The sequence below is a fragment of the Salvia splendens genome, chromosome 21 (assembly GCF_004379255.2).
Source record: "Salvia splendens isolate huo1 chromosome 21, SspV2, whole genome shotgun sequence".
NCBI classification, from domain to species: domain Eukaryota; kingdom Viridiplantae; phylum Streptophyta; class Magnoliopsida; order Lamiales; family Lamiaceae; genus Salvia; species Salvia splendens.
In genome coordinates this window covers 2,878,721-2,894,356 of record NC_056052.1, presented here as the reverse complement: position 1 = coordinate 2,894,356, position 15,636 = coordinate 2,878,721, and the positions used below count along the sequence as shown (strand labels likewise).

Below are 15,636 nucleotides of genomic sequence, written 5' to 3'. Positions count from 1 at the left end.
GTGGGTCATCTTTAATGAGATGGAGATGGAGGGAGTACTATTAATTTATCCGTACTGCAATATCTTTTGTTTTTAATTTTTTAATACTTTGACACTTATTAATATTCCCTTGTCCACCAAAAAGTCGATATTCACTATGAATTTTAATGACTGTTTGGTTAATAAATATAGTAGTTGTCTGATTCTGATGTCTGATAGATATTATTTCGAGCAAAGTAGGAAGTCCACTAAACTTGTTGTGGGACCCACTCACCCATATAGAATTTATTTCGAGCAGATTAGAAAGTCAACTATACTTGAATTCTTATTTTGGGAACCACTCAAGAACATCATATTCCAAATTGAAAGAAATTATGAAACACTTCGAAATAACAAATTTTCTCTATTGTCAAAATGTCATTTTGTGACATTTAAACGACAAATGATTAGTTAGACGATTTAATTCAATATAATTTACTTTGTTTTAATATTAATTTACTTTGGATCGTCCTCGGGCATCATCCGTGCTCGAGGACGATGGCCGCCATCGGGCGCCCCATTGTAGGTGCCCTTACTAAATTGACACGTATTTTTTACTATTTTTGTCCGTGGACACCAAATCATTAAACATTGTTGCAATAGAAAAAAAGAATCATAAACGGCTTTCATATGAATACTATTTAGTTGTAACGGGGCTATGGAGCCTTCACATCCATGCTCTTTGGCAAGAGCATGGAAGTGGACCCGGACCTACTTTTACGCCTACTTAGTTGGCGTTTTTACTTAATAAGACGCCAACATGGATGGCGTTTTTCCATAGATGGAAGAAATGACAAAGTTGGTACATTTTTGTTATTTTAGTAGTAGAGTGCCCCATAAATCCGAAATTCTCTTTCTCTATTCCCCTCTAACAAGTGGAGTTTATAAACTTAGCTCAGGCTACTTCATGTTCTCAATAATCATCTGTTATAATCTTAATCTAAGTTGTGTTTGTGCTTGATTGGGATAAACTGCTTGTGCTGACCATAGTTGGAGAAGAATGCATGATTTATAATTTCAGCTGAAATAATTCTGATATCTTGCAGCCTTGTGTGATACATGCACCTGGCTTTGAGTACTTATTTAGCATGTCCTTACTAGTTTGCTTACAAAGTTAGTTATGCAACCGAAAGGTAGGGATTGCCATGAGATGATTGGCCCTTGTAACAGCAAGGCCAAATTCCTCATTCATGTCCAGCTCCTCTGGCGACATATCATTTGGCAGCTTCCAATCGAAGCAGTGGACTAACTGTGACACGATCAGTCGAACTTGGATGAGCCCCAGTTGGATTCCGGGGCAACCTCTCCTCCCAGACCCAAATGGAAGGAGCTGAAAATGTTGTCCCCTAAGATCAATGTCACTGCCAGAAAACCTCTCTGGAATGAACATCTCCGGATCAGTCCATACATTTGGATCACGGCCAATTGCATATGTGTTGACGAGTATTCTTGATTCTTTTGGTATGTCATAGCCATTAACCTTGCTGTCTTCCCTTGCATAGTGAGGAACCAACAGTGGAGCCACTGGATGCATCCTGAAGGTTTCCTTTACAACCATGTCGAGATATTCGAGTTTGTCCAGGTCAGACTCCTCAACCATCCTCTTCAATCCCACAACTCGTTCCAACTCTTCCTGTAGTTTCTTCATAACTCTAGGGTTTCTCATCAGTTCTGAGAGTATCCACTCAACTGATGATGCTGATGAGTCCATTGAACCTATGAGCAAGTCCTGCACATGTAATTTTTTTTATCAACTTATTATGCATTACAAAGTTACAGTTTATGAAAACAAGAAGTAGAATTATTAATTGCACCAGGTGCTTACCAGCATAATGGCCTTGACATGACGCCGGTCAAACTGAAATTCAGCTTGGCCACTTTGCATTATGGACATCATGGTATCAACGATATCTTTGGTCTGGTCATGACGATCCCCTGCTCGAACATGGTCTTGTATAATTTTGTCAAAGAAATCATCAAAAACTTGTGCAAGTGCCTTCATCTTCCTTGTCAGCCCTTGGAGATCCAAGACTCCCAGGAAAGGAAAGTAATCACCCAAATTGGGAGCTGCTGCTAGTTTCATCACTTCTTGGATCACAGTTTTGAAGCCTCTCTCATCTATGTCTTTGTCATCATATTTCTTGCCAAACACCATCCTGCAGCCCGTCTCTGCAGTCAGGGACCAGACCTTGGCACTAAGATCGACAGAAACATGTAGTCTGGAAGCTTCCTTGATGGATTCAACAAAAAGACCAATCTCTTCCCTTCTCATAGGTTGGAAGGAATTGATCTTATGGGTGCTGAGCAGCTCCAAGGTGCATAACTTGCGCATGTTCCGCCAGTATGGACCATACTCCCCGAACGACAAGTTCCTCTGATCCCATGACACATATTTAGAGCCCTGATGAGGTGGTCTGCTGGCAAAAACAAGGTCATGAGTCTTGAGGAAAAGCTCGGCTGCCTCAGGAGATGAGACAACGATGTTTGGGACGAACCCAAATTGCATATACATAATGGGGCCGTGGTCTTTGGCAATCCTTTGCAGATCTTGGTGAGGATTCTTCCCCAGCATGTGTAGATGTCCCAGAATAGGGATCCCATTTGGACCTGGAGGCAGTCTCCCCGTCGTCTTCTTCTTCTTCTTCCTCCTCGCCACTGAAACTAAAGAACCAGCTAAAATGGCCACGACAGTAAGCCAAAACCAAGTGAGTTCCATTTTTTTGGCTTAAGTTGTTGTGTGATTGAGGATTGATACATCTCTGTGCTATTTATGTTATGATTGTTTGAATGAATTTATGTATTTGGGTTTCCATTCAACTTATGCCTGCCATCTTTGAATTGACCTAAATATTACCGTGCTCAAGTTTATTAAGTTGAGTCTTTTCAATCTTTCATCACCAAACTATAAGGTGGACACACCCAATAGTCCCGCCCCAGTTTTTGTCTATAGCCCCAGTTTTGTTGTCCATAACCCTAAAATTTTGTGTCCGCCACTATAGTGGACACCTCTAATAGCCCCCAAATTTTATAATCAACTTTCATTTTATAATGTTTCAAGTAATTACGAACAAATTTATCGGGCTATACGTAATTAGAAGAACACGCTATACGAAGTAGAATTAAAATTAAAATTAAAATAATGAATGGAGTGAGGTGTATTTATAGGTGAACAAATTCCAGCTGTCTCTCCACAAATTGTTCATTTTCGACCCCAAATTGTAGTGAGAGAAATTTTTATAGATATAGAGTTGAAATGGTGTGAAAAATAATGAATGGAGTGGAGTGTATTTATAGGTGAATTGAAATATAAAAAAAAAATTAAAAATCGGCTATAGTCGCGGCTGTCGGTGCCGCCACTATAGGCGCCGCGCCTATAGCCGCGTCCGCCCCCATTTCGCCGCGTCCTCACCCCGGAGTCGGCTGAAGCCCGTCCGCCCCCCTACCGCCCCCATTTCGGTGTCTGCCCGCGCTCTCCACTATAGCCGCCCTCCGTCCCAACCCGCGGCTATAGCCGCGGGCGCCTTATAGTGGACACCCTAACTACTTCGAGCCTGAACAAACTTTCTCAATTGAGATATATGTTTTAATTATTAATTACTAATCTTACTAATTGTATATTGCGTTCATATACAACCTTAAAATGCTATCCAATATTTAAATTAATTTCATCAATGTAGTTTTGATTGGATATTTCATTTTATCCATTTTCTCTTATAACAATGGACTAGAAAAGTGAGTAATGATATGCTTTGGTTCATATTATAATACTCCTATATTTGATCACAATAAATGTAACCAACTTTAATGTGGATTTTATGTGTAACGGTGCGGGCGTCTGACTCCTGATAAGAAGGTTGAATGTTTCATTTGTGTTGAATTCATTTTTTTATAATTTCATATTGCCTTTCTAATCGTTTATCTATTTCTCTTTTACATTTTATTAATTTTTCGTACTGCAATCTCTTTGATTTTTAATTTTTTTAATGTATTTTTACATTTTTACTATTCCCTTGCCCACCAATTAGTGGATTACTTTATATTGTAGATGAATTTTAAAGATTGTTTGATAGAAATGATTTCGAGTAAGAGGTCCAGTATATTTGAATTCTTAATTGTGGATCCAGTCAAGAAACAAATTAAGAAAAATTCTCTCTGAAAAAACCAAATTTTCTCTACTTTCAAACTATCATTTTCATATTTAAATGACAAATGAATATCTAGATGATTTAATTCAATTTCGTTTGCTTTGTTACAATAACTATTAAGTATTGTCAACGTCTAGAAGATTCAATTCAATACTGTTTACTTATTTTCAACAAAATGTGTAGCCACCATCATTTATAAATAATAAACAAAAAACACTGTCAACGTATTTAATATTTTGTGTCCTTGTCAAAGAGACATTTTGACCTTATAATACTATTTGGTTATGGAAGTTATAGTTTTATAGGTTAGTTAGGATGCATAATTATTTTGAACTACTTTCTTGGTTATTTATTGTGAATTATAGTACAATATAAAATATGGACACGAATAAGTAATAAATAATTCTAAAAATACCTCTAACTGTAAGAGAACAATACCAAAAATTGTAAAAATATGTTTGAATGAATTTATAGGTCTGTGTTTTTCTTTGTTTGTACTTTGTTGTATTGGTTAATGAAATATACTTGACTGTTCTGTTTCATGCTGAGGAAGTTGTTTCACCCAAAAATCCTGGTGGAGGAACTAAAATAGAGTGAAAACTAACAGAGAAGAATGCCTTTTACTATTTGAAACTTCTGTCAATCTATAGCTATGAGACTTTGAAGAAATTTGAAATCATGGAATTATATATGAAAACTGTAGATTTCTTTTGGTATGTCATAGCCATTAACCTTGCTGTCTTCCCTTGCATAGTGAGGAACCAACAGTGGAGCCACGGGATGCATCCTGAAGGTTTCCTTTACAACCGTGTCGAGATATTCGAGTTTGTCCAGGTTGTTGAGAAAATCGGGTAATTTTCTCTCAAATAGTGAAATGAACCGATTCAGTAATTTCAGAGTTAACCCAATGGGGTCTACTCAATAAAATTACTTCTCCAAATAAATTCTTTGGAAAGACTGGTGGGGACACTGTCCCTCTTAAATACCAGATTCCTAACAGAATTTATCAGTCGGTGTATTTATCACAATATAAAAACACCCAAAAGAACCGTACAAAACACTACTACCAAACCCGCAAATAATATTGAATACAATACTACTACAGAAAATAAACCCAGAAATAAATGCGGAACAAAATAGATAATAAAGAAAGAACACACCCGGAACTTTGATAACGGAGTTCGGCCAAATTGCCTACGTCTCCGAGCACCCTCTGCAGAGCCCGCTTATATTTAGACGGAGAAGAGAATACAATTTTGAGGATGGATTACAAAATGGGGGGTGAGCTCCTTTTATAGGAAGCCACACCCCCAAACTATCTACTCCCCACCGATGTGGGATGGCAAAATTTTGCCAAATTTCAACAAATCTCCACCTTGGCAAAATTTCAAGTTCCACCGAACACGAATCTTCTCCATCTAAGCAAATGACTCACGGTGCCTCCATATTGGCGCAGTCAAGCGCCAGCTCCAAATCGCAGAATATTAACCAAGTCTAAACAATGTTCAAACTTGGCTCTTGTCACCACCTTGGTCAACATATCTGCAGGATTCTCCAAAGTCGGAACCTTTCTGATGACAATTTCCTCTTCTTCGAGAATTTCCCGCACAAAATGATAGCGAACATCAATGTGCTTCGTCCTTGCATGAAAGACCTGATTCTTTGCTAAATGAATAGCACTCTGGCTGTCAGAATATACTTCAAGTTGTTTCTGACCAACACCCAATTCTTTCAGCAACCCATGAAGCCAAATCGCCTCCTTCACAGCTTCAGTAATGGCCATGTACTCTGCCTCTGTCGTAGACAAAGCTACCGTTGACTGCAAGGTAGACTTCCAACTAATTGGCGCACTCGCTAAAGTGAACAAATAGCCCGTAGTAGATCTTCGCTTATCCAAATCACCAGCATAGTCGGAATCACAATATCCAACTGCAAAATGACCAAGTGATTTATCCTGCTCAAACAAGAAACCAATATCTACAGTACCTTTGATATACCGCAGAATCCATTTCACAGCTTGCCAATGACCCTTTCCTGGATCATGCATGTATCTGCTCACAGTACCAACGGCATGTGAAATGTCTGGTCTTGTACACACCATTGCATACATCAAGCTTCCAACTGCGTTAGCATAGGGAACTTTCGCCATATATTCTCGCTCATCTTCCATTTTTGGAGATAACTGAGAACTAAGTTTCAAATGAGGAGCAAGCGGGGTACTTACAGGTTTGGAATCATCATTTATACCAAAACGCTGTAGTACTTTGGTCAAATACTGCTTCTGTGTCAGCCAAAGCTTGTCTCCCTCTCTATCCCTTGTAATCTCCATACCGAGAATCTTCTTGGCTTTCCCCAAATCCTTCATCTCGAACTCTTTACTCAACTGAGCCTTCAATCTGTCAATTTCAACTTGGCTCTTTGATGCTATCAGCATATCATCAACGTATAAGAGTAGGTAGATGTAGGAACCATCTTGAAGTCTGCGCAAATACGCACAGTGGTCGTATTTGCTTCTTGTGTACATCTGATCCTTCATAAACTTGTCAAACCGTTTGTACCACTGTCTTGAAGACTGCTTCAATCCGTACAACGATTTGTTCAACTTGCAAACCCAATTTTCTTTACCAGCAACCTTGAATCCCTCCGGTTGGGTCATATAGATTTCCTCCTTCAGATCACCGTGTAAAAACGCGGTCTTCACATCAAGTTGAGCTAGCTCCAAATTCAACTGCGCTACCAAAGCCAACAAAATTCTAACGGAGGAATGTTTAACAACAGGAGAAAATACCTCATTGTAATCAATTCCCTCCTTCTGGGCGTAGCCTTTAGCTACCAATCTTCCTTTGTAGCGAACATCATATCTGTCAGGAAATCCCTCCTTTTTTGCAAAAACCCATTTACATCCAATTGTCTTCCTGCCTTTCGGCAATGACATCAGCTTCCACGTCTTGTTCTTATGAAGAGATTGCATCTCTTCTTCCAAAGCACCTTTCCAACCGTCGCTTTCTGAACTTTCAATAGCTTTCGAAAAGATACATGGAACATCATCAACAACCGGAAGCGCATATGCTACCATATCCGCAAATCGAGCAGGTTTCTTATTTTCCCGCCTCGTTCGCCTGACTGCAATTGGCTCTGATTGCTGCGAAGGTTCTTGGGGTGGAACCTCTTCATCATCTGACTCTTCTTCTTCCATAGGAGAGTCATTTGTGGTGTTCGTAGTTGGGATCACAACTGCTTCTTCGAACTCCACCTGCTTCGGTGTGTACTCCACCTGCTGCGAAGTATCACTACTATTTGGATTTACCTTATTCAACATGGAAGATTCATCAAAGGTAACATCCCTACTTACAATCGTCTTCTTAGACTCCAAACACCATAACCGATATCCTTTAACACCAGCACTGAAACCCATAAACAAAGCGTTCTTTGCACGTGGATCTAACTTTGATTCAGTCACATGATAATATGCAATAGAACCAAAAATATGCAAAGAATCATAATCAGTTGCAGGTTTACCGGACCATACCTCTAAAGGAGTCTTGCCATCAATGGCAGAACATGGCAAACGATTGACAATGTGTTGAGCGTATGAGATGGCCTCAGCCCAAAATGTCCTGTCTAGCCCAGTATTAGACAGCATACAACGAACTTTCTCCACTAGTGTTCGATTCATACGCTCTGACACTCCATTCTGCTGTGGTGTATGTCTCACTGTGAAGTGCCGAACTATGCCACACTCCTGGCATACATCTTGGAAAGGATCACTCTTGTATTCTCCACCGTTGTCTGATCGGAGAACCTTGATCTTCCTCCCCATCTAATTTTCAACTTGAGCTTTCCATTTCAGAAAAATCCCAAGGACTTCATTTTTGCTCTTCATAGTGTACACCCAAACTCTCCTGGAAAAATCATCAACAAAAGTGACAAAATAGTGTCTACCTCCAAGTGACGGAGTTTTGGCAGGTCCCCACACATCTGAGTGCACGTAATCCAGAATTCCCATCGTATTATGGATTGCAGTGCCAAATTTCACTCTTCGCTGTTTTCCCAGAACACAATGCTCGCAAAACTCTAATTTGCAAGACTTCGTACCTTTCAATAATCCTTGCTTAGCGAGAATTTGCAATGATCTCTCACCAGCATGTCCCAATCGCAAATGTCAAAGCTTCGTCGCCTCTGCATCCTTCTTGTTACTCGAAGTTGCAGTTGCTACTGTCCCAACAACTGTACTACCTTGGTAGTAATACAAATTGTTCTTCCTTACACCTTTCAGCATCACCAATGCTCCTGAAGTTGCTTTAAGAATTCCATCTCGCATCATCACAACTAGGCCTTTAGATTCTAGGGCCCCCAATGAGATGAGATTCTTCTTCAACTGGGGCACGTACCGCACATCCTTCAAAATTCTGGTGGATCCATCCTGATTCCGTAGCTTGATTGAGCCTATCCCGGCTGTCTTACATGGACTGTCATTCCCCATGTAAACAAGTCCGCCATTGAGTTCTTCGAAATCAAAGAACCACTCCCTGATGGGACACATATGATAGGTGCAACCTGAATCCAATATCCACTCGTCTGGATGTGATGTTGAAGGTGAAACCGTCAAAGAACAATCTGACTCCGCATCATTTTTGCATTCAGCAATATTTGCATCTTGCGAAGCCTTTTCTTTCTTCTTCAACTTTGGGCAGTTTTTCTTCCAATGTCCTTTCTCATAACAGAAAGCACACTCATCTTTGGCAACTCGTCTTTTCGATTTGGACCTTCCTATTCTCTCCTTTGATCGGCCTTGTTGACGACCTCTTGCCACTAATGCTTCATCTGTAACTGCTTTGCCTTTCATTTTATCTGCCTTTCGCAATTCATGACTATACAAAGCAGAACATACAGTATCTAAAGACACATTCTCTTTACCGTGGAGTAATGTGGTCTCCAGATGTTCAAATTCATCAGGTAGAGACGACAACAACATCAATGCCAGATCCTCATCCTCAAATTTCACATCTAAATTTAGCAGGTCTGCTACTAATTGGTTAAACAAAGTAATGTGTTCATTCATAGTGGTACCTGATCGGTATTCAAATCGGAACAACCTTTTCTTTATAAGGAGCTTATTCTGACCACTCTTCTTCAGAAATTTTTCCTCCAGTGTCTTCCACAATCTATGTGCAGAAGTCTCATTCTTGACAGCATACTTCTGCTCCCTGGACAGACACGACCGAATTGTTCCACAAGCTAACCGATTTATGGTACTCCAATCTTTATCATCTATATCTTCTGGTTTCTTTTCTTCAATGGCAATGTCAAGACCCTGCTGGAAAAGAGAGTCTAGAACCTCCCCCTGCCACATACCAAAATGGCCAGTACCGTCAAATATCTCCACCGTCAATTTCATATTTGACAGTGGAAACCTCGACCACGATGACGAAGAACTAGCCTTGTTTTCTTGATCATTACCCGCCATCACAGACTCAAAATAAAGTATTCAATATTACAAACAAATAGAACCAAGGACGAACCTTGGCTCTGATACCACTTGTTGAGAAAACCGGGTAATTTTCTCTCAAATAGTGAAATGAACCGATTCAGTAATTTCAGAGTTAACCCAATGGGGTCTACTCAATAAAATTACTTCTCCAAATAAATTCTTTGGAAAGACTGGTGGGGACACTGTCCCTCTTAAATACCAGATTCCTAACAGAATTTATCAGTCGGTGTATTTATCACAATATAAAAACACCCAAAAGAACCGTACAAAACACTACTACCAAACCCGCAAATAATATTGAATACAATACTACTACAGAAAATAAACCCAGAAATAAATGCGGAACAAAATAAATAATAAAGAAAGAACACACCCGGAACTTTGATAACGGAGTTCGGCCAAATTGCCTACGTCTCCGAGCACCCTCTGCAGAGCCCGTTATATTTAGACGGAGAAGAGAATATAATTTTGAGGATAGATTACAAAATGGGGGGTGAGCTCCTTTTATAGGAAGCCACACCCCCAAACTATCTACTCCCCACCGATGTGGGATGGCAAAAATTTTGCCAAATTTCAACACAGGTCAGACTCCTCAACCATCCTCTTCAATCCCACCACTTGTTCCAACTCTTTCTGTAGTTTCTCCATAACTACTGGGTTTCTCAACAGCTCTGAGAGTACCCACTCAACTGATGCTGCTGCTGTGTCCATTGAACCTATGAGAAAATCCAGGAACATGTAATTCTTTATCAACTTATTACCCATTACTAAGTAAATGTTTGTAAAAACAAGCAGTAGAATAATTATTAAACCATTTTCTTACCAGCATAATGGCCTTGACATGAAATTCACATTCTCCACTCTGCATTACGGACATCATGGTATCAACAGTGTCTTTGGCCTGCTCAGGATGATCCCCAGCTCGAACATGGTCTTCTATAACTTTCTCAAAGAAATCATCAAACCTTCATCTTCCTTGTTAGCCCTTGGAGATCCAAGACTCCAAATTGGGAACTGCTGATAGTTTCATCGCTTCTAGGATCCACAGCTTTGAATCCTCTCTCACCTATGTCTTTGTCATCATATTTCTTACCAAACACCATTCAGCAGCTCATCTCTGCCGTCAGGGACGCGACCTTGGCACTAAGATCGACCGCAGCGTGAAGTCTGGAAGCTTCCTTAAGGGATTCAACAAAATAACCAAGCTCTTCCCTTCTCATAGGTCGGAAAGAATTGATCTTAGCTCTAAGGTATATAGCTTGCGTATGTTCCGCCAATACGGACTGTAAGCCCCAAATACCAGATTCCTTTGATCCCATGCCAGATACTTAGCAGCCTGATGAGGTGGTCTGCTGGCAAAAACAAGATCGTGTGTCTTGAGGAAAAGCTCAGCTTCCTCAGGAGATGAAACGACGATGATTGGAGCGATCCAAATTGCATGTACATAATGGGGCTGTGGTCTTTGGCAATCCTGTGCAGGTCTTGGTGAGGATTCTTCCCCAGCATGTGTAGATGTCCCAGAATAGGGATCCCTTTTGGACCTGGAGGCAGTCTCTTAGTCTTCTTCTTCCTCTCGCCAACAAAATCAAAGAACCAGCTAAAATGGCCATGATGGTAAGCCACAACCAAGTAAGTTCCATTATTGCTAAAGTTATTGTGTGAATGAGAATTGACAGATCTTTCTGCTATTTATCTTGTCAAGCAAATATAGCAAGTGTCTTCTTGGTTCTGCTGAGAACGGACTATAAAATAGGAAAATAAATATAGAAGAAAATAAAGAATGGTGTTATCTGAGGATAAGCACACAAACATGCACCTTAAGGCTTAAGGACCTCACAATTTCTGTGACGGATATGAAGCAATCTTGTGTTTAAATATCTTGGGGAGATGGACCCCCTGTGGCGTGGTACGAGTTATCACACTGGGAATTGTGGTCTAACGCTGAAACGAGAGGAATGCTGACGTGACGGAGAGTTATGCCGTGGCGAGAGGCCTGGACTGTGGATGCTCTCAAAGGTGATGATACTTGTGTCCTAAGATGAATCAGGCGTCCGCCCCACTGTGGATGCTCTTATTACGTGCCTAAATGTTGGAAGATGAGACTAAACGGGTGCTACACAAATTCTAATAACACAAAATTCAACTCTTAATCCAACATATGCTTCGAAAACACCAAATTTAAATCTTAAAATTACACTATCTCCGACCTTGAAAAACATAAACTTTTAAAACGAAACGGGTTTTAAGACACAATTAGAATAGTAAGTGGAAAAAATTGGTAAGGAAAGAGAAATGAAAAAAAATTGGTGAAAGGAATGTTAGTATATTGTGGGGTTCATTTCATAAAATAGAAAGTTTTTATTTTTAAAAGACGGAACAAAATAGAACTAATTTCTATTTTTTAAAAATTGAGATGGATGAATATGATCTCTCTAAGACCACTCAACAATGATAAAATTACTAAATACTGAAACACAGAACTACACACAAAATGGGAAAATCAAGCTTATACAAGGAAACAAAAATACAACACAAATCGGTTATTTGCAACACATATATTTTCACTATTTTAGGAAATGTTGTTTTGTGGGTTAGATAAACAGAGAAAATAGTATACTTATATTAATGTGAGAGAGAACTTTTTCCAAAAAATGAAATATGACATCTTTTATGGAACAAACTAAAAAGGAAAGTGTGACATCTATTATGGGAAGGAGAGAGTATCATACTTTACCAAATTAAAGAAAATCATTTTTATTATACCAAAAAAAAGAAAATCATTTTCTCATTTCTAAGAAAATACTCCATCCGTCCGTAAATAAGAGTCTCGTTTTTCCATTTTAGTCCACCGTGAATAGGAGTCCGGGTTCACTTTTACCATAAATGATAATAGGGTTTCACATTCCACTAACTCATTTCACTCAGATTTTATTTAAAACTAATATATATTAGTGAGACTCATATTCCACTAACTTTATTTCATCCACTTTTCTTAATATTTTTTTATACTCGTGCCCAATAAATGGGACTTCTAATGACAGAAAGAGTGAGTATATCAAACTTAAAATTTAATACAAATTTTATACAAATTCGATGTTAATAGATATGTTTCGTTTCAGCACATAGATTAAAAAGTAGCATTCCCTCGTTCAAAGGAAGATGAGATGATCTTGGGTGGCATGATATTTTATGCAATTTTATTTTGTGTAAGTGGAGATATATATTTGTCATTCAAATTTCCTAAAAGCACGTGTTTTCATCTCATTTGATGACACACTAGCTCTAGATTTCAGCTTACCCTGCTTGAAATGTGAAATTGCCGTTTGTTTACATCTACAATCCTTTTTTGCGTTCTTGAATTAAGATCATGGATATCTGTGGGGAGGTTTCCTGTGTGTGGGATTGTTTGTAGTGGTCACTGTGTGTCTCTTTAATAATGCACACAATGTGTTTGATGAATGGTTTATACGTCAGTGTTGGACTGAAGGAATTCTTTTACTTTCTCTGCTCATGAATCTCCAAAAGGTTAGATGTCAACTGCCAGTTCTTTCGATTCCTTCTCGATGACCTATGTTTCTTTGGCAGTTTCTATTGTTTATGTTTGTAATTTGTTATATTGGTTAATCAATTATACTTGATTCTTCTGTTTGAAATTTATGTAACAGAAAACTGGAAGAGAAGCATGCCTTTTACTATTTTGAAACTCCTATCAACCTCTAGCTGTGACACTTTGATTGAATTATATTTGAAAACTGGAGGTTTTACCCTTTTATAAATGGAGTTTGAAACTGTGTTCAGGCTACTAACACTTTTTTATAGTTTGGCCCTAATCATCTGTTATAATCTTACACTATATTGTGTTTGTACATGATTGGGATAAAATGCTTGTACTGAACATAATTAAAGAAGAATACATGCATTGTTCAAATGCATAATTAATGATTTCATATTTCAGCTGAACAACTATGCAATAATCAAACATGAGTTGATATAATTTTGATATCTCATAGTCTGGCTTTGAGTACTTATTTAGCTTGTCTTACTTTGCTTCTATATAGATAGCTTTCACGAAGCAAATTTTTACAAGTTTACTTCAAATGCTAGTTCTGCAACCGAAACGTCGGGATTGCCATGAGATGATTGGCCCTTGAAACAACAAGGCCAAATTCTTCATTCATGTCCAGTTCCTCTGGTGACATATCATTTGGCAGCTGCCAATCGAAGCAGTGGACTAATTGTGACACGATCAGTCGAACTTGGATGAGCCCCAGTTGCATTCCGGGGCAACCTCTCCTCCCGGACCCAAATGGGAGGAGCTGGAAATGCTGTCCCTTAACATCAATGTCACTGCCAATGAACCTTTCCGGAAAGAACATCTCCGGATCACTCCATACATTTGGATCGTGCCCAATTGCATATGTGTTGACGATTATTTTTGTTCCTTTTGGTATGTCATAGCCATTAAACCTTGCTGTCTTCCCTTGCATAGTGAGGAATCAGCAGTGGACCAACTGGATGCAGCCTAAAGGTTTCCTTAACAACCATGTCGAGATACTCGAGCTGGTCGAGATCAGACTCCTCAACCATCCTCTTCAATCCCACAACTTGTTCCAACTCTTTCTGTACTTTCTTCATAACTCTTGGATTTCTCAACAATTCCGAGAGTATCCACTCAACCGATGCTGCTGCTGTGTCCATCGAACCTATGAGCAAGTCCTGCACATGTAATTCATTACTAAGGAGTAATAGTTTTTCCAAACAAGAAGTAGAATGATTCATGTGCTTACGAGCATCATAGCCTTGATATTACGCCGGTCGAACTGAAACTCACATTCTCCACTCTGCATTATCGACATCATGGTATCAACAATGTCTTTGGCCTGCTCAGGACGATCCCCTGCTCGAACATGGTCTTCTATAACTCTCTCAAAGAAATCATCGTAAACCTTTGCGAGTGCCTTCATCTTCCTTATCAGCCCTTGAAGATCTAAGACTCCAAGGAAAGGGAAGTAATCGCTCAAATTTGGAACTGCTCCTAGTTTCATCCCTTCATGGATCACAGCTTTGAAGCCTCTCTCATCTATGTCTCTGTCAGCATATTTCTTCCCAAACACCATTCTTCAGCTCATCTCTGCGGTCAGGGACGAGACCTTGGCACTTAGATCGACAGCAACGTGTTGTCGGGACGCTTCCTTGAGCAATTCAACAAAATGAGCAAGCTCTTCCCTTCTCATAGGCCGGAAAGAATTGATCTTAAGCGTGCTGAGAAGCTCCAAGGTGCATAGCTTGCGCATGTTCCGCCAATACGGACCGTAAGCCCCGAATGCCAGATTCCTTTGATCCCATGACAGATACTTAGAAGCTTGATGAGGTGGTCTGCTGGCAAAAACAAGGTCATCTGTATTGAGGAAAAGCTCAGCTGCCTCAGGAGATGAAACAACGATGATTGGAGCGAACCCGAATCGCATGTACATAATCGAGCCGTGGTCTTTGGCAATCCTTTGCAGATCTTGGTGGGGATTCTTCCCCATCATGTGTAGATGTCCCAGAATAGGGATCCCTTTTGGACCGGGAGGCAGTTTCCCCGTCTTCTTCTTCTTCTTCCTCTTCGTCGCCAACGAAGCTAAAGAGCCAGCTAAAATGGCCATAACCATAAGCCAAAACCAAGTAAGTTCCATTTTTTTTTTGCAAAAGTGATTGTGTGATTGAGGATTGATACAATTAGCTAGTTTGAATGAATTTGTAGATGTGTGTTTCCATTCATATTAATTATGCTTCGTGTTTTCCATGTATATGAATTTAATGTGGGCCTGCCTACTATCTTTTAATGTCTATCTACTTCTTCATACTCCCTCCTTCCCAAATTATTCGAGATAGTATATATATTTTGAGCATGTAATATAAGAAATTGATGTTTAAAGAGTAAGTGGTGAAAGAGTAAACTCTAAAATAAAATAAAGTACGAGAGAGAAAGAGGCAATA

The 15,636-nt window shown here is 39.4% G+C and overlaps 1 protein-coding gene and 2 pseudogenes across 1 annotated transcript; all 3 read right to left on the bottom strand.

Moving 5' to 3' along the window:
- Positions 1 to 751: 751 nt before the first annotated feature.
- Positions 752 to 2,989, bottom strand: LOC121783489 (cytochrome P450 71AU50-like). Its single transcript, XM_042181579.1, has 2 exons — positions 1,844 to 2,989; positions 752 to 1,747 (listed from the first exon to the last, which is right to left on the bottom strand). Exons 1-2 carry the CDS (start codon positions 2,732 to 2,734, stop codon positions 1,133 to 1,135), a joined length of 1,506 nt encoding a protein of 501 aa, XP_042037513.1. The 5' UTR covers positions 2,735 to 2,989; the 3' UTR covers positions 752 to 1,132.
- A 7,327-nt stretch (positions 2,990 to 10,316) lies between these two features.
- Positions 10,317 to 11,413, bottom strand: LOC121785313 (annotated as a pseudogene).
- Positions 11,414 to 13,716: 2,303 nt separating this feature from the next.
- LOC121784572 lies at positions 13,717 to 15,433 on the bottom strand (annotated as a pseudogene).
- Positions 15,434 to 15,636: the final 203 nt, after the last annotated feature.

Coding starts and splice junctions, on each gene's coding strand:
- LOC121783489 (XM_042181579.1), bottom strand. CDS start 2,734: ATGGAACTCACTTGGTTTTGGCTTACTGTCGTGGCCATTTTAGCTGGT. Junction 1,748..1,843: donor ATGTCAAGGCCATTATGCTG/GTAAGCACCTGG, acceptor TTACATGTGCAG/GACTTGCTCATAGGTTCAAT.